The sequence below is a fragment of the Aplidium turbinatum genome, chromosome 1, assembly GCF_918807975.1.
Source record: "Aplidium turbinatum chromosome 1, kaAplTurb1.1, whole genome shotgun sequence".
Taxonomy (NCBI): Eukaryota; Metazoa; Chordata; class Ascidiacea; order Aplousobranchia; family Polyclinidae; genus Aplidium; species Aplidium turbinatum.
Genome location: NC_137472.1, coordinates 63,357,153 through 63,382,021, shown reverse-complemented (window position 1 = coordinate 63,382,021; position 24,869 = coordinate 63,357,153). Strand labels below are relative to the sequence as shown.

Below are 24,869 nucleotides of genomic sequence, written 5' to 3'. Positions count from 1 at the left end.
TCTTTAAGTCTCTAAAGTTCAAATGCTCCCGTACTCTCGTGGTCAAATGTCTGGTGGACATACCGATGTATGTCAATGCCGAATCACACGGACATGTAAAACTGTATACGACATTTGAACAGAGAGACGAAGGCGTCTGGGACTTTAGTTGAAAATACGAACTGATTTTGAATGTTTTATAAACAGGAAAAACGTCCACATCAAATTTACTTTTCATAAACTGTCCGATTTTGCGAGCAAACGTTTTAGAATCTTTTCCCACAAACGGAATGGACAAACAATGCTTCAAATTTAACTCATTTTCAGCCTTTACTTGTTGGTCACAATTCGTTATTGATGTTATTGGTTATTGATGTTACATTTAGTTAGGTACAAGTTTATTAAATCCTAAGTTCTTTTCATGCCTTGTATTCAAATAGATTGGTAAGATTCATTGGTAAGCCTTTTTTATGCGTTTCTTGGACACTACAGCTGCTACCAGGTGTTGCATGTTTTAATGGATAAAATCTCTGCTTTACTTGTGGATATGAGTCGCACTGGCATCAAATTGTTTTCAATGAAGTGAAGGCACAGTTTTTGGGAATTCATTTGTTCAAAATTGCTTACATTCACAACACAAGTGCATTAGGAAGTATGACCACTGACCAACATGGATATGCTTCTGTAGTTGTGCCTTACATTCTTGTAAATATTAAATGATCATGTAGTACGGTAGGGTACTTATTGCATATGGTAAATAATGTCTATACTTGGTGTGGAAATGAGAAATTAAATTTATATATACAGGTGTTCTTAGATAGCCTACTTAGCCTACTGCCTTGAATTGTATCACATAATATGTTGCATACAAAAATCTTACTTTTTTAGGTTTGAAGTGTTGTCTTTACTTATTTCTTTCAGAACCAAATGGAAAGAAATGTATCAAAGTAGGAGCAATTTCTACCGAGTGTTTGCCACAAAAATCTGTGCCAAAACAGATTACACACTACACAGCCAAGACGAGAAATAGTAAAACATCCTTTACCAACTCCAGTAGTGCATCGAGATTTCAACAGCATTTGTGCATCTGTTAAAAAACAATGTTGGGAAAAATCTTTATCTGACTGGAACTTTACTGTCTCTGATTCCCAAGTAAGCAAAATATTTTTATCATAATGGAGAATGAGTTGTGTGTTGTGATATGATGTTATATAAATTATGTATACCTACCACTTAAGACGGGTCTGCTACTATTCGGTGAGTCCGATTCGGTGAGTCCGATTCGGTGAGTCTGATTCGGTGAGTTCCTAACTTCTAACCCCTAACCTTAACTCCTAACCCCTAACCCTAAAACGGCAATGATAATTAGGCTACGGTACCCGATAATTTAAAAAAAAAAATTGAAAAAATCCCCCGTTAAGGGATCGGACTCACCGAATCGGACTAACCGAATCGGACTCACCGAATCGGACTCACCGAAACGGGCCATTCCGACTTAAGACTAATTAACTTTCATAGTTTCTTTATGAGAAATTTTGTACAACTTACTAGTTTGTAAATTTAGCTCATTGTTTGATCTCTTGTTATGAGTAAACCAAACTTTGTGATCTATATACTTCATCATTTTGTTATCTTGCGTCGATTGTGTGCACCATATCATGTTAATATGTTCACCATTTTATCATGTTAATATGTTTAGGGTATCAGTTGCTTTATTTTACTTTTGTAGATATAGAAATATGCTAAATTAGGCAAACTGAATTGTCCGGTCCACGACATTAAGGCGCAAACAAAACGGCGCAGAAAAAATGGCGCAGAGGGGTAAGTCTTTGTCAACTTGACCAAGCTATGTAACCCATGGTCTCAGATTTTGATGAAACTTAGACACTTTGCAGAGCAAGTCATTTTGAGAAAAATGATACCAATCTCAGCAAAATCGGCTCAGCGGTTTTCGGGATATGGCCATTTGAAAATGAGGTGTTTTTGCGTTCGCTCAAGCATGAAATTAGTGAAAAGTTAGTACAACAAATTTTAAACGTAAATAAAACATACACCATTAATGGTACAAACTTCAAATTTTGTGAGAACTTAAGTTTGGTTGAAGTCAACACATTTACAAACTTTCAACAATTTTGGTCATGGTTGAATGATTTTGAAGACAAGTTAATATTGTTGTGGAATTGAAATCAATCAACCGTGACGTAACTTCCAAGCACTATACTGAAAAAGGCCCCTCTTCAATTTTTTTGAGTAATACATCATATGAAAGGTCTTGACTTCCCCTATACAGTGAAACAAAGATATCTTTGTGTATTTGAGAAAATCTAGGCGTAGTAAGTCGAAATGTACCATATACACAAAGTGGCTAAATTGATTGTTTTTATAATTGTTCAACAGTGCTTTGCTTCCCTTTTTTCCAATTATGCACAAAATATATACATTAGTAGACATAATAGGTAAGTTGAAAGCTTTGAATATCTTGCTTAGTCAATTAACCATACTATGACTACTGAAAATCAAAGCAAAGATTATTGAAATTCAATGTGTAAAATGTTTCACTTGAAATTGGTTTTTAATGATTGTATAGTTTAATGCCAGAAGGAAATAAAACCAAGAATACTAATAGAGAAGTGGCTCTTTTTACCTGGCCCAAAGATGCAATTTAATCAACGAAAAAGGTTATCGTGCTTTGAGAAATTTTAAGAAAAACATAACAATATACCACAAGATTCGTCAGCAAAAGCCAAAGGATAATTATATTGAACTCTCATTGCACTTTTGAACCATGATAACTTTTGGGCTGCTTTTCAATTTATATTCCCAATTTAAATAATTGGTCAAACTGGATATTAATGTATATATAATATATTTCAAAGCATATGTATGACAGAAATTAATTACTTATTAGCTGATCTCCAATGAGTTTGAATTTGTTGCAAACATTGCATGGAAAATTGATATTGGTCTCGAGTAGTTGCAAGGGTTGGACTGTCTACAACACACAAAACATGTTCAAAAGGAATCCAACATTCGTCTTTGTTTCTTGGCCAATGAAAAGATGGAAACAGTCCATTAGGGTGCAGAAAATTTACAAAGATGTCACCATTTTTTGTGTCAACTACCAAAGTTACTCCAACATAACCACTTTCCATCATACATGGCTGCTACAAAGTTTCCTTGATTGATGCTTTTGTTGCTGTACTTGGTATCAAAGTTGAAAGTGTAATTATATGTGAGTTCATGTTCTTTTGATGCCAATTTTAGACTTGTCAACTGGTTCAAAGTAATGAAATCCTCTGGTTTCTTTTATTGTACTTGCTAGCTTCCACCTTTCTTCCAGACGTTTTCTTTCATTCGTCAAATCTTCCTTGAGAAGTTTCATGAAATGTATTGAAGGCAACTTTTCAGTGCAGTGATCCATCATTTCATCTAAAGTACCAATTTGATGATGTAGAGGTCTTCGTAAACTTTCCATAGCTGTTGAATGCTTCACAGTGCCCCCAGTGCCATCGCAAGGTGACTTACCATAATTGTGGCAAAGAAAAACCATGATGTTTCCAGGTCAAAATCATGTTTGTGCAGGCACAAATGAAATTTTCTTTGCCATATGGAAAGTTTACGAAGACCTCTACATCATCAAATTGGTACTTTAGATGAAATGATGGATCACTGCACTGAAAAGTTGCCTTCAATACATTTCATAAAACTTCTCAAGGAAGATTTGACGAATGAAAGAAAACGTCTGGAAGAACGGTGGAAGCTAGCAAGTACAATAAAAGGAACCAGAGGATTTCATTACTTTGAACCAGTTGACAAGTCTAAAATTGGCATCAAAAGAACATGAACTCACATATAATTACACTTTCAACTTTGATACCAAGTACAGCAACAAAAGCATCAATCAAGGAAACTTTGTAGCAGCCATGTATGATGGAAAGTGGTTATGTTGGAGTAACTTTGGTAGTTGACACAGAAAATGGTGACATCTTTGTAAATTTTCTGCACCCTAATGGACCGTCTCCATCTTTTCATTGGCCAAGAAACAAAGACGAATGTTGGATTCCTTTTGAACATGTTTTGTGTGTTGTAGACAGTCCAACCCTTGCAACTGCTCAAGACCAATATCAATTTTCTATGCAATGTTTGCAACAAATTCAAACTCATTGGAGATCAGCTAATAAATAATATATACATTAATATCCAGTTTAACCAATTATTTAAATTGGGAATATAAATTAAAAAGCAGACCAAAAGTTATCATGGTTCAAAACTGCAATGAGAGTTCAATATAATTATCCTTTGGCTTTTGCTGACGAATTTTGTGATATATCGTTATGTTTTTCTTAAAATTTCTCAAAGCACGATAACCTTTTTTGTTAATTAAATTGCATCTTTGGACCAGGTAAAAAGAGCCACTTCTCTATTAGTATTCTTGGTTTTACTTCCTTCTGGCATTAAACTATACAATCATTAAAAACCAATTTCAAGTGAAACATTTTACACATTGAATTTCAATAATCTTTGCTTTGATTTTCAGTAGTCATAGTATGGTTAATTGACTAAGCAAGATATTCAAAGCTTTCAACTTACCTATTATGTCTACTAATGTATATATTTTGTGCATAATTGGAAAAAAGGGAAGCAAAGCACTGTTGAACAATTATAAAAACAATCAATTTAGCCACTTTGTGTATATGGTACATTTCGACTTACTACGCCTAGATTTTCTCAAATACACAAAGATATCTTTGTTTCACTGTATAGGGGAAGTCAAGACCTTTCATATGATGTATTACTCGAAAAAATTGAAGAGGGGCCTTTTTCAGTATAGTGCTTGGAAGTTACGTCACGGTTGATTGATTTCAATTCCACAACAATATTAACTTGTCTTCAAAATCATTCAACCATGACCAAAATTGTTGAAAGTTTGTAAATGTGTTGACTTCAACCAAACTTAAGTTCTCACAAAATTTGAAGTTTGTACCATTAATGGTGTATGTTTTATTTACGTTTAAAAATTGTTGTACCAACTTTTCACTAATTTCATGCTTGAGCGAACGCAAAAACACCTCATTTTTAAATGGCCATATCCCGAAAACCGCTGAGCCGATTTTGCTGAGATTGGTATCATTTTTCTCAGAATGACTTGCTCTGCAAAGTGTCTAAGTTTCATCAAAATCTGAGACCATGGGTTACATTTTCCCTTTTTTCTGGTCAAGTTGACAAAGACTTACCCAGAGGCAAAACGGCGCAGATACAAAATGGCACAGAGGCAAAACGGCGCAGACAAAACGGCGCCAAAGTCAACGTAACAAGCTCAGAACTTATTCCTTATTTTGTTCACATGTTTTGGTCAATTCCTCTTTGTCATGAGTTGCCAAGGGTGGTGTGGAGGGGACTTGTATACCAGCTCCAAAAATCCTTATTCACACATAAACTTTTGTTATGGTTGCAGAGTATTATCGTTCTATACATTGACTTTGGCGTCGTTTTTTCTGCGCCGTTTTGTTTGCGCCTTAATGTCCTGCTTCGTGAATTGTCCAAAGATGTTTCAGCAATTGATACGTTCTTAGAGTTTCGACCATGGTAAATGTTGTTTGAATGTAGGCTACTGTGTATGCACAATGCACATGGATTGGCATATACATTAAATGCAATTGATACGTTCTTAGAGTTTCGACCATGGTAAACGTTGTTTGAATGTAGGCTACTGTGTATGCACATTGATTTGGCATATATATACATTAAATGCAATACTATAGTTGGAGTTTTTGGTAAAAAAAGACAACCAAAAACTTTGGTGAAAAGATATGTTCAAACCTTCATTTTACCAACAATTCTTTTAAAGTTAGTCTGTTAGCGTTCGGAATGGCCCGTTTCGGTGAGTCCGATTCGGTGAGTCTGATTCGGTGAGTCCGATCCCTTAACGAGGGATTTTTTCAATTTTTTTTTTTTAAATTATCGGGTACCGTGGCCTAATTATCATTGCCGTTTTAGGGTTAGAGGTTTGGAGTTAGGGTTAGAGGTTAGGAACTCACCGAATCAGACTCACCGAATCGGACTCACCGAATCGGACTCACCGAATAGTAGCAGACCCGTTAGCGTTAGCCAGCATTAACTTTAATGCATCTTTATTTTAGATTGTTGCTCGCTATAAAACTGATGTTTCTTCCATATTGGAATTAGTTATTACAGCCAATTTTTCATACAAGTTGTTTTATCATGGATTTAAATGTTCGATTGCTGCAGTTGACATGCCAGATATCCGCACTTGCACAATCAAGACTTTTTTACAAAGAGTGTTACCTCTTCTTTCTCATTTATGTTCACTGTTCAGGTTTGTTTGCTGCGATACTGTACAAATTGCTAATTGTGTTTTTATTCAATGTGTATCATTTCTCAAGGTTGTTAATCAAAATTACTTTCTAGTTTACAGTTCTTACCTTGTCTGTGTTTGCATGGAGGGTCACCACAGTTGCATTACTGTGGTGTTTTTATGACATTGTTATGTGAAATTGCAGAAAGGCTTGATTATTTACCGGTTGTAAGCATAATGTGAGCCTAAACTTCTAGACCCGCTAAGCGTAAGCGAACCTAACCTAGCTAAATTAATATACTTGTAAACGGAATGGCCCGTTTCGGCAAGTCCGATTCGGCCAGCCCAATTCGGCTAGTCCGATTCGGCGAGAGCCCTTTTCGGCGAGTTCCCTATTCGGCAATTTTTTTTAAATTATTGGGTACCGTAGCCTAATTATCATTGCCGTTTTAGGGGTTGGGGTTAGGGACTTATCTCAACGTTTAGCGAAGTTAAAACGATGTAAAAGCGGCAATAATATTTAATTAGGCTACTGTACCCGATAATTTTAAAAAAAAAATTCAAAAAATCGCCGAAAAGGGCTCTCGCAGAATCGGACTAGCCGAATTAGACTCGCCGAATAGTAGCAGACCCCTTGTAAATGTACTGCTAAAGTTACTTTTTGTTTTGGAGTGATTTTCTTTTAACTTCAAAAATGCTATTCGCCATGTGATTTCAACTTGAGAGTGTGATGATTCTTTACTTCAAACTGATGTTTACTGTTCACCTTCATGTCTTGTCATCATTGTGGGTTCTGATGGTGATATTTGCAAACATTGCAAATTTTGCATTTTCAACAGCATAACATCTTTGTAAAACGAATATACATGTTTAGAATTGCAAGAATAAAACAAAAGTTATCCAGAAAGGAAGATATTGTTGCATTTGATTCTCCAATTGCTTCAAATATTCATCAGCTTATGGAACGAAATTCTGACTCGTTTTATTCCCTGTTTTATTGGGAACAATTGAAAATGCAAAAACAACGTAAAAATGGACTACGATTTCATCCAGATATCATCAGGTAATTGTTAACACTTCACCTATAGTGCAAACGAAGCAATTAAATTATAAATTAAACACTCTTAACAAACTAAAAGTAACATACATGATGCATGAAATAAAACTGGAAATTGAGTTACCCGGTTCAGTTTTCAAGGTTACTTTAGTAACCCAGCTTCAGTCACTATCTACAACTCTTCTTACAAAGTTGAAAAATTCTTCGCTGAACCTATAACGATTAACAAACTTTGGTTGATTAACCAGATATGCATGGTTAATGAAAAATGCAGTTTGCAGCTGATGAAATTTTACGCTTTTTGAATGTGTTGCTTTTTTCTTTAGATTTGCTTTAAATTTACCAATGAAAATCGCCTCTTGTTATGATAAATTAAGGCAAATTTTGATTTTACCTTCACGTCGCACTTTGATTGATTACCGGTAAGTATTAATGGAGCTAGATGATGTAAAAAGATAAAAAAAAAGAGTATATGGTACTGCAGTTATTTTCTTGTGTTTTCCTGTTCAAATGATATCGAATTTTTTTGTAATCGGTAACCTTGCTATAAACCAGTTTTAGTAAGTTTGTGTGATTTGTGATTATAGTATTTTAAAAATGAAAACTAACAAACCTGAAACACAGTACTGATAACTTCTGGTTACACTTTTGCCTGTATACAGACTATCGAGTGCATTTATGCAGTACGGTTTGGCGGTGTTGTTGATGTTTTACTCTGCTCCTTAAGAAATTACAAGTGGTTCCTAAACTATATATACGGCACCCTATGCAATATTTCACTCACCGTTTAACTGGATGTGATTGCTTTGTGGTATGTTTATGATCTTTTTGTTAGCCACGAATAAGCAGTGTGGCTGTGACAATTTTTGTCATTTAGCATTTATGTTGACATGCTCTTTTGATTGTACCTATAATATGCTGTTTTGCTCTTTTGCAGCACCCTATAATATGCTGCTCTTTTAATATTTTGTAGTAACATGAAATAGGCTAATAAAGTAGCCTCAGTGAACCAATGTGGTGATTCAAAAGATTAAAGTGATTATTTTTAGAAAGCATTGCGGCAATCCAAAGCACTTCTATCTTTGTTGAGATTGAAGCATTGCGCAAACGGCATGTTATCCCTTCATTGTCCAACGATACTAAATTCAAATAGTTTTGTTTATAAGTTTTTCTTATCAACAACAACCCAGATAAACAATGAATGATTTTTACATTGATTTCACATTGGTTCTACGTGGAATCAATGTAAAAAGTATCGATTTACTTAGTGACAATAATCTTTCGCTTTACATGCGATTGCTGGAAGAGTTAGAAAATACCAAGCACGGTTTGACTCTTCCAACTCTTTCTATTTGTTATCAGGAAGCAATAGCATCCTCTCTGTATTACTTGTGAAGTTTAACCCAAACAACAAAATACATCATTTTTACATTGATTCAACGTCTGCAGACGTTGAATCAATGTAAAAATTACGGATATTTCTCTCTGGGAGTAACTTAATACAAACATAATTATATCGTTTGATCGACGACACGATAGACAAAAAAGTTAACTGAAAGTTGTCACTGCTCAGTAAAACCGGGCGGGTATCGCATTTCAAGCATATTACATCTATAAAGGTGTTTAGCCATGCTCTCATGGGCAGACAAAAAAGTTTTTAGAACTAAAAAAAAGCTTTGCCAACCATATGCACATTGCGTTTAACTTATTCGAACATTAGAGGCTTTAGTTTCTTGGTTTTGTTAATGGAATTGCATATAAGATGCCAACCCTCTCCAACAAAGTTGCGGGAGTTTCGTAAGTAGTTGCAATAACATGAATACAGTTTTTGTGGAAGTGATGTAGCCTTGTGATGAGATCATCAGTGGCCCTGGGATATGTTGGGTGACAAAAACATCGCGAGCTTTATTACGTCATGTGGCTGTGAGTTAGGGAACAGCTAAAGTATTAAATGTTTGGGGCATAGTTATCTCAGCAACTGAATGGGACAGCAGCCAATCCTTAGAGATTATTTCCCAATGGTTATTTATAGTTTGCCATCAGACAACATCATGCTGTAAATTTCAATCGGTCACTTGTTTGTGGCCGAACGATAAATCTTGCATCTTCATAAGATTCTGTGTTCCGTTTATAGCTATAAAATAAACATTATTTTCTTCTCCAATAAAAAAATCAATCATTTTTACATTGATTCAACGTCTGCAAACATTGAATAAATGTAAAAAATAAATAAATTTTTATCTGAAAAAAGAGCCCAATGATGTAGAATAGTTTTTGTACAAACAATTTCATCCGCTCTGCTTTAGCTTAGACATGACGAGTGCAATGAACAAGTGTCTGCTTCCAGGCATGGACTCATCTCTGTGGGATTATCACTTACGACCGCCCTCTCGTGGTCGTACAAGGTCGAGAGCTGATTCCTACTTGGATACAAGTGAATATAACGAACCAAGGTGGGTGAAAGGATGTAATGCTTTCTCGTGGAGTAAATTGGATTGCCGAACCCAATCGAGAAGTATCTCTACATAATTGTGCAGGAAGACAATGCAGGTTCAGTTCAAACTATAGTTTTTTTATTGTCTATATTTCTGGTTGGGTTGATAAGCATGTCAACAAGTCAAAGCTACCAATGGGTTTAAGTGATGACGTAGGCTTTGACGTCTTTCAAAACTACCATTATGTTTTTTGTCAAGGTAAGGGTAGAAAATGTTAAGTATATTATTCCAATTGAATCAAAAAGAATATCTCTATAAGACATTCAAATTTGTTTTTTAAAAAGTGCAAACACAGCACAGCAGCAACCCAACTGATGATTTAGAATGTTGTTTAAGACAACCAACACACAGACACCTGGCATCGGTCATGCTTCACTGGTTATGCAATTTGTTTCATCTTCAGCCTCACTTTCAACTTTATGTTAAATGGTTTATTTGTGTGAACTGAGAACTTTGATTTGATTCCAAACACTTGATTTCACTTCTAATTTTTAACATTTTTCTGGCAGAGATGTTATGGCGCCCTCTCGTAGTCGTGCTTCAACACCATCGGCAGCCGTTAGGAGAGCGATGCAAGTGCTTGAAGACACGTACAGACAGCAATCCTACTTGAAGGTTTGTAATTGCGATCTTCGCTCTGATGTTCATCTTAAACTACTTGTTCCTCGTCAGAAACTAACATGCCTTTCAGTGAAGGATAACATTAGTTCTTGTAAGTCATTAGGCTTACCGTGTTGTTACACTTCTAAAATTGTTACAATTTCACTTCTAAAGTGTTTTAAACAGACTGTCGTTTGTTGGAAACGTATCTACAGGTGAGAAATCTCGTTATTATTGTGTTTGCTTTAAATCTACGTTTTTGTTTCTTGTGGTATGTAGATCCTTACCTTTTCACTGCAGTATAATCTGTCTCAATTTTGACCAGATATATTATGGTATATTAGGTTCATGGTACATTTAGGTACGTGGTACTGGTACAAGTAGGTAACCTAAGTATCATAATTTTGTAAACGGATACTTTTGTAACTACAATTTTTTTAACACAGTTATTTTCTTTAAATCCAACCAGAATGATCGATGGTCACGGTCTGCTGATCATGGAAGCATCTACAACGGACCAATCAGAGCGCGCCGTTCGCCGTCTCCCATTCGTTCCCAGTCTCCTTCCCCAATCAGAAGGTAAGTAGCCTACATGTCGCCAGGATGAAATGGTAATTTCTCATGTGGTAACACTGGGAAGTAAAAGATTTATGAAAACTGTCAAAAATGATCCATTTAATTCATTCTTCAATGAAATAATTTTGATTGAATTTTTAGTTAAGCTTGACTTTATATTGTTTGATTTGTTTACCATGAAAGATGAAACTGACTCTATAATTACTGGTAGACGGCTTGACCAGTTAATGGGGGCGCTCGTAATAACCTCATAGATTTAACATTTATCGATAAACAGCGTCCTTGTTTGAAACTGGGTGTGGCTATACTTGAAAGTGGGTGTGGCTATACTTGAAAGTGGGTGTGGCTATATTTGAAAGTGGGTGTGGCTATACTTGAAAGTGGGTGTGGTTACATTTGAAAGTGGGCGTAGACTCGGGCATCCTTAACATCATCTTGATTCAAATATACCGCTACAAGGCATGAGGCAGCTACGAAAACAAACAATGATTGTGATGTTGAATCAGCTTTAATCGCGTCCAGAGTTTTTCCGCAATTGGATCGGGAAACCCAAGCGATTCTGCCAGTTTTCCTTGCAAGGTTCGATTTCTGATACAATTTCCTAAAACTTAAAATTTTTCCAAATTTCAAGTATTTGGCCTCAATAAACTTGATATTTTACATCGTGCGACTTGCATGTTGGAAGTGATCAATAATCTTCTAGATATTTTGTTACAAAACAAAGCACTGTGTCACACACTAAGGAACATCATTCTAATACTATGCTGGCTGCAAAAGAGTTAAAATCGTCTGAGCGCTTCATTGAACTCAGATCTCCATCTTTGTGGCAACCATCCCGCGTGGTAGAGCTAGAGAGGGACAACTTTCAAGACGCGTTGGACGACAGTGAGTCCAGAAGGTAATTGCTCTTGAAAAAGTTGGCTGACGCTCAACAGACAATGGAGGTAATTATTGGAGAACAATTCTGTTTGTGTTTAATTGAAATGTTTTGATGAAGAAAAAAAGTAAAACACCATTTGCATCGAAATTGAAACCACTCAATTGTTGCCATTTCACACACAATAATGAACCTTATTAGATCATAAGTTCACAACAATTGGTTCATTTCATGATGAAACAATAATTACAAGTTCTTGTATCGATTTCAACAGCAGTTTGATCGTTTTCTCGATTTATACTTTATTTGTTCTATTGAGGTTATGCAAACAGGAAGCTTTTAGTTTTTGCGAGCTTTCGTCTTCTGTCCTCATGCAATTAACGTAAATCATTTAAACCTCGGAATGAAAACTTAAAGTTAACCTGATGTTGTGGAGTTCAGATTCAGAACGAAAGGCTCCGAGATGGAGACATGGATGTGAACGAGTGCAAAGCCACCATCAGGCTGCTGCAACAAGTCCAACAAGAGCTTGAAACTAAGACACAATTCCTCCAGAAAGAAAGAGAAAGTTTCTTAGCAAAGTCCAAACATGACGCGGAGGAAAAAGAAACTCAACGGCGAAAGTAACTTTTAAACTCAGTGTATCAGCTTGGTAGTGGTGTTAATAGAAGACAGAAATATAACTTTAATAGGTTTTAACATGCAGGTATTTTATATTTAATGTACAAACAGAAATACAACATAATTAAATTTGCAATTTAATTATGTTGTATGCTCTTTGGGTATGAAAAGTAAAACATGGTAAACTCATTATAGTTACTTTATTTTGTGTGTCTGCGATACAACAAAGCGAATTCTTTACCAAAGCTTTATCAATATAAAGCTTTGGTAGAGAGTTTGCTTTGTTGAACCATAGAGAAATAAAACATAGTAACTTTAGCGGATTTAACATACTTTATTTCACACAAAATATAACATAATTAAAATAAAATAAACTCAAACGTTTTCGACACGTAGGCTACGTCTGTCCTCATCAGGAATTAAATCTGCAATACATAAAATGAAAAATCGTAAGATAAATTTGACTATGCACTGTTACTGTAACGACAATCTGGACTGAAAGCACAAACTGAACAAATGATATGAGAATGATTGCGAGTAAATTATGCGGTGGGAAACAGATCACGTGAGATGTAGACTACAGGCATTGGACAAAACAATTAGAACACACACAAAAGGAACGATGAGCCACAGGCGAATAACTGCCGGTTGAGAGATGGATTGTTACGTTTGATTCTTAAATGTTTGTTTGATTTTAATGTTTGATTCTTACGTTTGATTTTTCATTTTATGTATTGCAGATTTAATTCCTGATGAGGACACACGTACGTGTCGAAAACGTTTGAGTTAAATCCGCTAAAGTTACTATGTTTTATTTCTTTTTATCAATATGAAGCTATTACAAATCTTTCGCCTTTACAAGATGTGCCTCGTGCATTAATTTTCTTTCTAAACTCATCATAAACTCATAATTTGTTTCATACAAAATTATATAGAATATAAGTTATAGTAGAATACAGAATAACACAAAACATTTTGTTAAGCAACTCTTACAGTAGCCCAATCTTTTGCAAATAAATTGTGTTCTTACTGTTTAGACCAGTGGTTCTCAAACTTTTTTTTGTTGCGACGCCTCTGCAAAAGTTTTTTGGACTTGCGACGCACCAGCAAATAAAAGTAAATGAAGAAACTTAAGATTAAAGTTTTGTTTATTGACACAACACTAAAAAGCGATGCACAATATTTAATGTGACGTGTGGGATTGTTTGTTTTCACAAAGTTCATTGAATCTTGGGAGAATTTTTGAAATTGCCACCCGCATTTCTCTTTCATTGTTTATTCGTGATCGGTATTTGGTTTTACCACCACCAAGGCAGAAACTCTTGCTTCACATCAATACGACGTAGCTAATGGGATAATAATTCGCAGTGTTTTCTTTCACCAAACCTGGATAATCGTCATTCATTGAATCCAAAAATTTGCCAGATTTCCTACTATGAAAGGATCACGAATCCATTCGTAGTTTGAAAAATTTTTCCGGGAAGTATTTTGCAAATTTCAACTCGAGCTTGGACAAATGTAAATAAATATGCTTCGCAAATTTGAAAGAAAAAAAACGCACTTGCAACCTCAACTCTTCACTGTTTTCAAACTGAAATAACACCAAGAAAAATGATTCAGAGTTTCCAATTTTTTTTGAAGGATAGACATCCAATACTACGTTAGGGTATCAGCAGTGGCAATTTTTTTAGTTAGTTGCGGTGTACTCGGCTAAGTGCATGGAACACATGTGTCCCAGCGGTCCTCAAAGGGTTAACCTCATTTTTATAATCTTAAACCGAGTTTCACCAAGAAACCGAACTATTCTGCGACGCCCTTAGAAAAGTGAAACGACGCACAGTTTAAGAACTACTGGTTTAGACTTTCACTGCTAACTAATATGATGCTGATTTACTGGATGTTAAAAATTTATTGATGCTACAAAACAATGTCACTTTTGCAAAATGTACCAACCTTTCATTTACTGACAGGGTTGTTGCTATACCGCTCTCACAAATTAGGGGAAGGCATAAGTTCTACAATTTGAGCTTTCAACTTGATACAGTGACGACAAGTGGTTCAATTTTTATTTACAGAATAGATGAACTGAATCGGGAATCGAACCGGCTCCGTTGCCAACTTGAGCTGATGCTGGCAGACAAACAACAACACCACGTCACTCTTGAACATTTGCACAAATCAATTGCAGATTTCAAACAACAAGTTAAAAGATATTACAGAGGTTGGCAACTATTTCCAATTTATACTGTACAGTTGTTGTGCTTTAGTCGTATGTAGGTATAGTAACTTTATGCTCTGTGGTTGAGATTTATAGTAAGTGGATGGGAAAGCAAGGAAGCCTAACTTCGTGACTTTTGGAACGAAGAAGCTTCAAGATCAGGCGGCGCTGGTTCGACTCTCGGGGTGGGCGCTTGAGCAACGCAAGTTAAAGACTGCTCTCCATTCAGCGGCATCTAATGGATGGAATAATTTCCCTGCAACAAGATTTCAACTATCGGAAACTTCATTCTGTCAATCTCGGTGACCGGGCGTGCGTCAATGATTCAAAGCCTCCATAAGTCTATAAGTATGCGAAACTGTTAAGATTAAGCTCTGCGAGAAGCTTTCCCAGTTCTAGGATAAAAGATTCAATCAATCAATCTTCGTGTCCACCTTCAAACATACCGCTGTCAATGTTGAAGATTATTATGTTTAACAAGTTTTCATTGTTGTTTCGTTTCTTATTTTTACCTACTGGCTTCGCAATTCTCATACGCATCAACAAACGTGTATTGAGTTCTTCAACCTCGTAGACTCAATCTGCGACCACTTCGGAACTGAACACGACCAAAGAGAGGTTGAACGTTGCTAGGCAACGAGGGGAACTGCTGGAAAAGGAAAAGAATCATGCCTTCTCGGAGTTGGAGAAGAACCAGAAGACACAACAAGTAAGTGTTTTCATCAAAGATTAAATATGTATTTTTTTAATTCCTATCTGTAATCAAAATCTGCAAAATGTGATAAATCAGGCCGCATCTCCAGGTGGCCATGGTGTGGACATATTTGAAAGTGGGTGTGGTTACATTTGAAAGTGGGCATAGACGGGGCTCCTTACTATCATCTTGATTCAAATATACCGCTACAAGGCATGAGGCGGCTACGAAAACAAACAATGATTGTGATGTTGAATCAGCTTTAATCGCGTCCAGAGTTTTTCCGTAATTTGATTGGGAAACCCAGGCGATTCTGCCGGTTTTCCTTGCAAGGTTCGATTTCTGATACAATTTCCTAAAACTTAAAAAATTTCCAAATTTCAAGTATTTGGCCTCAATAAACTTGATATTTTAAATCTTGCGACTCGCGTGTTGAAAGATATTTTGTTACAAAACAAAGCACTGTGTCACGCACTAAGGAACATCATTATAATACTATGCTGAATGCAAAAGAGTTAAAATCGTCTGAGCGCTTTATTGAACTCAAATCTCCATCTTTGTGGTACCCATCCCGCGTGGTAGAGCTAGAGAGGGACAACTTTCAAGACGCTTTGGACGACAGTGAGTCCAGAAGGGAATTGCTCTTGAAAAAGTTGGCTGACGCTCAACAGACAATGGAGGTAATTATTGTAGAACAATCCTGTTTGTGCTTGATTGAAATGTTTTGATGGAGAAAAAAGTAAAACACCATTTGTATCGAAATTGAAACCACTCAATTGTTGCTATTGCAAACAAAATAATGAACCTTAATAGGTCACAAGTTCACAGCAATTGATTCATTTTGTGATGAAATGATATTGCAAGTCCTTGAATCGATTTTAACAGCGGTTTGATTGTTTTTTCGATTTATATTTTATTTGTTGTATTGAGGTTATGCAAACAGGAAAGTTTTAGTTTTTGCGAGCTTTCAATTGTCTTCTGACCTCATGCAATTACCTTAAACTATTAAACTTCTGGATTAAAACTTAAAGTTATCATAATGTTGTGGAGCTCAGATCCAAAACGAAAGACTCCGAGATGGAGAAATGGATGTGAACGAGTGCAAAGCCACCATCAGGCTGCTGCATCAAGTCCAACAAGAGCTTGAAACTAAGACACAATTCCTCCAGAAAGAAAGAGAAAGTTTCCTGGCAAAGTCCAAGCATGACGCGGAAGAAAAAGAAACTCAACGGAGAAAGTAAACTTTAAACTAACTGTATCAGCTTGGTAGTGGTGTTAATAGAAGACAGAAATGTAACTTTAATAGGTTTTAACATGCAGGTATTTTATATTTATTGTACAAAAAGAAATACAACATAATTAAATTTGCAATTTAATTATGTTGTATGTTTTTTGGGGATGAAAAATAAATCATGGTAAACTCATTAAAGTTACTTTATTTTGTATGTCTGCGGTACAACAAAAGCTTTATCAATATGAAGCTATTACAAATCTTTCGCCTTTACAAGATGTGCCTCGTGCATTAATTTGCTTTGCAAACTTAACACGAAGCGTTAATTTGCTTTCTAAACTCATCATAAACTCATAATTTGTTTCATACAAAATTATATAGAATATAAGTTATAGTAGAATACAGAATAAGACAAAACATTTTGTTAAGCAACTCTTACAGTAGCCCAATCTTTTGCAAAAAAATTGTGTTCTTACTGTTTAGACTTTCACTGCTAACTAATATGATGCTGATTTACTGGATGTTAAAAATTTATTGCTACAAAACAATGTCACTTTTGCAAAATGTACCAACCATTAATTTACTGAGGGTTGTTGCTTTACCGCTCTCACAAATTAGGTGAAGGCATAAGTTCTACAATTTGAGCTTTCAACTTGATACAGTGACGATATGTGGTTCAATTTTTATTTACAGAATAGACCAGTGGTTCCCAACCTTTTTTGGTGTCGGGGCCGAATTTCAAACTTCAGAGTACGTATGGAGTCGCATGAAAACACTCAAGTAATTATAATGAAAATTTTAAAGCATGAAAGCATGTACCAACGAATAGCAACACTAACAAGAAAAATAACACAAATCAATTTAATGTCCAACTTGGCATTGGCTTTGAGCTTTAACAAGTTTGTCAAAGCGAGGCACAATTGCCGAGGATGCAGTATGCAGTAGCTGCTTGAGATGGTCATCGGTCAACCGATTGCGATATTTATTTTTGATTCTGATCATTCTGCTAAAAAGTGCTTCACATACGTAAGTTGATCCAAATACAGAGGCGTTTTTCTGGGCATTTGTTTTCAAGTTGTGATACTTTCCCTCTGGAACTCGACTGCAAAATTCAAGTAGGTCTTCATTTTGAAATAATTGTTTGAGCTCGATATGTGACTGCATGTCTAACAACTCCGATTGAAAATTATCAGGAGCAGTGGCCACATTAACTGCAATAGGATTTGCAAACATGTTCATCATTGGGAAAAATAAATTCATTCCGTTAATGCGGCGGTTGAACTCATCAATTAAATTTACTGATAAGTCTGCTGTATGCTTCAAATGATCCATTGGTTCGATGGTCAGATAGCGTTGGGAAATGTGTTGTAATACCACCTGCAAGCTGCGTTTTCCAAAGACAAACCTTGTTAACAAAAGCAATTGCTGTGCTGTACAAATTGTGACAAAACTTGCTATTGCCTTGTAGAGTTCGATTTAGACCTTCTCTTTCTCATATTATATTGTTTTTTCGTTGTGATGGTCAAAAATAAAACAAACTGAACTGAATTGAGTTTTTCAAGATTGTCCATGACCATTGTTGTTAAAGTGAACTTTTCTGACTCTTTGTAATTTTTAATATACTGTATTTCGGACGCTGCTGTTCGTGAAACTTCAGTTTAGCCATCTAATGCTTGATTTTATTTGAAATATTCAGGGCTTCATAAAAAGATTGTTTTAGGTATTGAAAAGAGCACTTTGAAGACAAAGTTCAGCCGTTGAGATGTTTGTCCTATTTCCAAATGGATAAGTTACCCAATAGAAACCGAGAAAAAAAACCCTGCTCTATCATAAAAGAACTAACTCATATTTTTGTTTTTATTTTGTCTATTTCTTCCCAGGAGTTCTCCATGTGCCGAGATAAGATGAAAAAGCAAGGAAATGATTTGATAGAATTAAGAAGAAGTCACATGGAGTTGCAAAGTGACCGGGAGAGGGCGCTAAAGCACAGCAGTGAGTTGGAGAAAACTCTCAATTCGATCAAGGAAATCAATCAAGAATTGAAACAGGTTGGTGTTCCACAAATGAAACAAGACAAGTCATCAAGAATTCCCAATGCTTTTCCCACTTCCATTTGCGTCGTTTGGGCTGCATGGCCAAGTGGCGAAGGCCTGAAACGACACTCAAAAGGCACTGGTTTGACACCACTCAAGAGCATGCTGCTGTGTGCAGGACACTTAAAGACCAACCGGAAGGTGGACATGACGATTGGCTTCCTTGTCTTCCCGTTCAACCACCGGGCGACAACCTAGATACGACAACAACAACAACAACGTTTCGGCTAAGTTTACAAGACTTACAACGAATCCAAAAATTAGTTTTTAAAGTCTACTTCCTGTCACCATCGATGGACATAAAGCATGAATATTAAAACAACTCATTATCAACTTAACCACCAGCTGCACGATTTGCTTAGAATTATTGAAAACATGAAATGGATCTCAGACAAACAACAGGACTACAAAAATGAAGGAAATCGTGAAATGTAAAACAACATTATTATTTATGAAGCGATTAAAAGTTGGAGTTTAGGTGGTGATGACACTATTACTGATTGAGGTTAAAAATATTAATAATTATGAATTCTTAATTAATTAATTATTAATAATTGTTCCATATAGGCCTACATAATATTGAATATTTAATGGTGATGGATATTACTTAAGATTTGACTAATCAAGATAAAATTTCCATGTGGCATTTCCACCTCGTCTTTATTGCGTTTAGTTGCATTAAGATTTTGTTCAGTGTCTGTGACGTATTCGCATTCATCGATACTGTTACGTCACCAGGCGAAAGTGACGCTTGAAGACGACAACACGGAACTTCACGCGGATCTGGCGAAGACGAGGCTGGAGATGGCAAAGTCGTCGGAGGAAAATGATTCAAATAAAAACCAGCTCGTCGAAAGCAGAAAGGTTGGAATTTTGTTTGATGATGTAACAAAACATTGGATGAGTAGCTGTTGAGTGTATATGATATAACAGTTAATAACAAAGGCATTGACACCCACTCATTAAAAGAAAAGACAGATTCATTTTTTGTTTATTTGTTTTGCAATTGTCTTATTTTAACGGCATCCATCGATTGAACTTGAGTTCAATGACTTCTTGTGTCAGCTGCATAGCTGAGTGGTGAGAATTGTCAAAAAAGAGAATTTTCAAAAAGATATAAGTAAAAATATGCTGAACCAGAGAGAACTAAGTCGCCTATTGTATAATATTTTACCGGTTAGTGTTTTCAATGAAATAAGCTTTCACGAAGAAAGATTATTTCATCAGCAAACTACACTATTTTAGTGGCAACTTATAATGTCATAGTTGTGACTTCAGCAGTTCTTCAAGTTATTTTTTTGATTACTTTTTTTATAATTTGATTCAAGTTTGACAAAATAATTTTTGATTCTCGTGTGTTTTGTGTTCTAGCATTGCAAGCAGCTGACTAAGGAAGTTCTTCAACTTCGTCCGGAAGTGGACGCGCTGGAGAGAAAACTTAAAGAAATGGAAGGGACTCACAAAATGGACGTGCAGAAGGCGGCGCTATTAAAAGCACAAAAGTCTCAGCTGGCCTGCGAAAAGGAAGATTCTTTAACGGTTTGTTGGCTTTTATTTTGCTTAACAAGTAGTTTAACTGACACTGTTTGGTCAAACCTTTCACGCCTTCACGTGATTACAGGCAATTTCCGTAGCTATCTCACCTACCTGTGCAGAGGGAGGTTTTATTTGTTTACGTTTACAAATTGACAGACGAAACAAAGTAACTTTAGCTCGTTTAACATTATAGGGCATAGTCAGATTAATCTTATTATTCTCATTTTATGTATACTGCAGATTTAAAGTTATTCCTGATGAAAGATACAAGTACATGTCGAAAACGTTTGAGTTTATTTTTAAATATGTTATGTCTCGTTGTGTAATAAAATATGTTATATGTTAAACCCGCTAAAGTTACATTGTTTTGTCTGTCTATGATTCAACAAAGCAAATTCTCTATCAAATCTTTACAAATTGGTTGAAGATTCACAACTAACTCTCATTATCTTGTACCGGATGTTGTGGAACAAATAAGCCTACTAGTTGTTAGTTGCTACCAGGTTAACGTACTCCTAAACCTCAAGGTCATGAAAATCTAAGATTTCTTTTAAACAAAAGTAAGCTATAACTAGAATTTTCTAGAACGTTTTAATAACTCAGTTCTGTACATTAACTAATGATTTCCTCAACTTTGGATTTTGGCCTTTTTGGATTTTGGCCATCTTGCGTCTCGCGTATTGAAAGTAATCAATAAACTTCTAAATATTTTGTTACAAACAAAGCATCGTGTCACGCACTAAGGAACATCATTCTAATTGCGCTTTGTTGAACTCAGATCGCCATCTTTATGGCAACAATTTAAGGAACATCATTCTAATTGCGCTTTGTTGAACTCAGATCTCCATCTTTGTGGCAACAATTTAAGGAACATCATTCTAATTGCGCTTTGTTGAACTCAGATCGCCATCTTTGTTGCAACCATTTAAGGAACATCATTCTAATTGCGCTTTGTTGAACTCAGGTCGCCATCTTTGTGGCAACAATTTAAGGAACATCATTCTAATTGCGCTTTGTTGAACTCAGATCTCCATCTTTGTGGCAACAATTTAAGGAACATCATTCTAATTGCGCTTTGTTGAACTCAGATCGCCATCTTTGTTGCAACCATTTAAGGAACATCATTCTAATTGCGCTTTGTTGAACTCAGATCGCCATCTTTGTGGCAACAATTTAAGGAACATCATTCTAATTGCGCTTTGTTGAACTCAGATCTCCATCTTTGTGGCAACCATCCCGCGTGGTAGAGCTAGAGAGGAACAACTTTCAAGACGCTTTGGACGACAGTGAGTCCAGAAGGGAATTGCTCTTGAAAAAGTTGGCTGACGCTTAACAGACAATGGAGGTAATTATTGGATAACAATCCTGTTTGTGTTTGATTGAAATGCTTTGATGGAGAAAAAAAATAAAACACCATTTGTTTCTAAATCGAAAACACACAATAGGCTAGTTGCCATTTCATACACAATACTGAACCTTTAATAGATCACAAGTTCACAGCAATTGATTCATTTCATGATGAAATAATAAAACAAGTCCTTGAATCAGTTTTAACAGTGGTTTGATTGTTTTTTCGATTTATACTTTATTTGTTCTATTGATGTTATGCAAACAGAAAACTTTTAGTTTTTGCGAGCTCTCAATTGACTTCTGACCTCATGCAATTAACGTAAAACATTTCAACCTCGGAATGAAAACTTAAACTTATCATGATGTTGTGGAGTTCAGATTCAGAACGAAAGGCTCCGAGATGGAGAAATGGATGTGAACGAGTGTAAAGCCACCATCAGGCTGCTACAACAAGTCCAACAAGAGCTTGAAGCTAAGACACAATTCCTCCAGAAAGAAAGAGAAAGTTTCTTGGCAAAGTCCAAACATGACGCAGAGGAAAAAGAAACTCAACGGCGAAAGTAAACTTTAAACCAACTGTATCAGCTTGGTAGTGATGTTAATAGAAGACAGAAATGTAACTTTAATAGGTTTTAACATGCAGGTATTTTATATTTAATGTACAAAAAGAAATACAACGTAATTAAATTTGCAATTTAATTATGTTGTATGTTCTTTGGGTATGAAAAATAAAACATGGTAAACTCATTAAAGTTACTTTTTTTTGTGTGTCTGCGGTACAACAAAGCGAATTTTTTACCAAAGCTTTATCAATTATAAAGCTTTGGTAGAGAGTTTGCTTTGTTGAACCATAGAGAAATAAAACATAGTAACTTTAGCGGATTTAACATACTTTATTTCACACAAAATATAACATAATTAAAATAAAATAAACTCAAACGTTTTCGACACGTACGTGTGTCCTCATCAGGAATTAAATCTGCAATACATAAAATGAAAAATCGTAAGATAAATTTGACTATGCACTGTTACTGTAACGACACTCTGGACTGAAAGCACAAACTGAACAAATGATACGAGAATGATTGCGAGTAAATTATGCGGTAGGAAACAGATCACGTGAGGTGTAGACTACAGGCATTGGACAAAACAATTAGAACACACACAAAAGGAACGATGAGCCACAGGCGAATAACTGCCGGTTGAGAGATGGATTGTTACGTTTGATTCTTAAATGTTTGTTTGATTTTAATGTTTGATTCTTGCGTTTGATTTTTCATTTTATGTATTGCAGATTTAATTCCTGATGAGGACACACGTACGTGTCGAAAACGTTTGAGTTTATTTTATTTTAATTATGTTATATTTTGTGTGAAATAAAGTATGTTAAATCCGCTAAAGTTACTATGTTTTATTTCTCTTTATCAATATGAAGCTATTACAAATCTTTCGCCTTTACAAGATGTGCCTCGTGCATTAATTTGCTTTCTAAACTCATCATAAACTCATAATTTGTTTCACACAAAATTATATAGAATATAAGTTATAGTAGAATACAGAATAAGACAAAACATTTTGTTAAGCAACTCTTACAGTAGCCCAATCTTTTGCAAATAAATTGTGTTCTTACGGTTTAGACCAGTGGTTCTCAAACTTTTTTTTGTTGCGACGCCTCTGCAAAAGTTTTTTGGACTTGCGACGCACCAGCAAATAAAAGTAAATGAAGAAACTTAAGATTAAAGTTTTGTTTATTGACACAACACTAAAAAGCAATGCATATTATTTAATGTGACGTGTGGGCTTGTTTGTTTTCACAAAGTTCATTGAATCTTGGGAGAATTTTTGAAATGGCCACCCGCATTTCTCTTTCATTGTTTATTCGAGATCGGTATTTGGTTTTACCACCGCCAAGGCAGAAACTCTTGCTTCACATCAATACGACATAGCTGATAGATGGGATAATAATTCGCAGTGCTTTCTTTCACCAAACTTGGATAATCGTCATTCATTAAATCCAAAAATTTGCCAGATTTCCTACTACGAAAGGATCACGAATCCATTCGTAGTTTGAAAAATTTTTCCGGGAAGTATTTTGCAAATTTCAACTCGAGCTTGGACAAATGTAAATAAATATGCTTCGCAAATTTGAAGGGAAAAAGCGCACTTGTAACCTCAACTCTTCACTGTTTTCAAACTGAAATAACACCAAGAAAAATGATTCAGAGTTTCCAATTTTCTTTGAAGGATAGACATCCAATACTACGTTAAGGTATCAGCAGTGGCACATTTTTTAGTTAATTGCGGTGTAATCGGCTAAGTGCATGGAACACATGTGTCCCAGCGGTCCTCAAAGGGTTAACCTCATTTTTATAATCTTAAAGTGCAACTGCACGATGACATTGACCGCACTTTATCTGAAAGAGCATGTTTCAATCTATAAATACCAACCTCGCCCTTACTTTTTAAGGCTATATTTATCTCAATAAAAATTATCAAAAGTATGGTTTTCCACGCGCTTGTATTTTTGGCCACGCTCCTGCAATGGCGGATTGCATTGCGCAACACGCGGATTATGACGTCAGTTTGAGTCAGTCAGATCGAAGCGACAATTGGTTTTGCAAGTCTTTTAGTTGTGTTTGACCTTAGAGGAAGGAGGTTTTTTTCGCTGCTTCGATCTTGTTGCACGTGCTTTTTATGTCAAGGCAGGTAGTATAGGCTGTTTGAAAAAAATAAGCCATGTCTGTTGACTTATCCATTGAAATTGTTGGTTAAGGGACAGACCAAAGCTGTCATAGGCCATGCAAGGTAAGGTACGGTACATCTTAACCAATGTTATGTGACATTCTTGTAAGCTTCAAGTCTTTCTTTCAAATATAAAACTTTTAAAACAAAACATTTCTCTTGCAACTTGGTTTCTTAGATTATTGTAGTTCTGAGCCAAACATTGAAAATGGTGAAAATTTGCTCTATCTGTCACACAAAATTTGTTTCTGGTGCAAAGGTGACATTTTTTGCCTTTCCCAACGATGAACGTTTGCGAATTAAGTGGTGCAAGTTTGCTCATCAAGTCCGCAAATGGAATGGACCCTTCCCTACCAGTGTTATCTGCTCAAATCACTTTCTTGAGCAGGATTTTGAAAATTATTTTGAAGTTAATATGGGATTTTGCAAACGTTACATTCTGAAGAAATCTGCTGTTCCCACCATAAAATGTACTTCTGCTACG

The 24,869-nt window shown here is 35.7% G+C and overlaps 1 protein-coding gene and 1 pseudogene across 2 annotated transcripts in view; both read left to right on the top strand.

Annotated features, from left to right (window-relative positions):
- Positions 1-535: 535 nt before the first annotated feature.
- Positions 536-24,869, top strand: part of LOC145788310 (uncharacterized) — a 43,370-nt pseudogene continuing 19,036 nt past the window's right edge. Inside the window, exons 1-9 of the transcript XR_014291507.1 lie at positions 536-631; positions 901-1,131; positions 6,120-6,316; positions 7,170-7,358; positions 9,700-9,805; positions 10,357-10,462; positions 10,917-11,030; positions 15,964-16,113; positions 16,489-16,670. The product of XR_014291507.1 is annotated as an uncharacterized LOC145788310 (transcript). The remainder of the gene's footprint in view (positions 632-900; positions 1,132-6,119; positions 6,317-7,169; positions 7,359-9,699; positions 9,806-10,356; positions 10,463-10,916; positions 11,031-15,963; positions 16,114-16,488; positions 16,671-24,869) is intronic.
- LOC145765471 (uncharacterized) lies at positions 15,373-23,889 on the top strand. Its single transcript, XM_082577331.1, has 6 exons — positions 15,373-15,448; positions 18,545-18,712; positions 19,496-19,621; positions 20,129-20,296; positions 21,506-21,638; positions 22,022-23,889. The coding sequence occupies exons 2-5, from the start codon at positions 18,554-18,556 to the stop codon at positions 21,581-21,583; spliced, it is 531 nt and encodes a 176-aa protein (XP_082433457.1). The 5' UTR covers positions 15,373-15,448; positions 18,545-18,553; the 3' UTR covers positions 21,584-21,638; positions 22,022-23,889.

Bases quoted from the DNA above. Each gene is read 5' to 3' on its own strand.
- LOC145765471 (XM_082577331.1), top strand. From the start codon at position 18,554: ATGTGCCGAGATAAGATGAAAAAGCAAGGAAATGATTTGATAGAATTA. The intron at 18,713-19,495 runs GTTGGTGTTCCA...TTACGTCACCAG, and splicing joins TCAATCAAGAATTGAAACAG to GCGAAAGTGACGCTTGAAGA. The intron at 19,622-20,128 runs GTTGGAATTTTG...TTTGTGTTCTAG, and splicing joins AGCTCGTCGAAAGCAGAAAG to CATTGCAAGCAGCTGACTAA.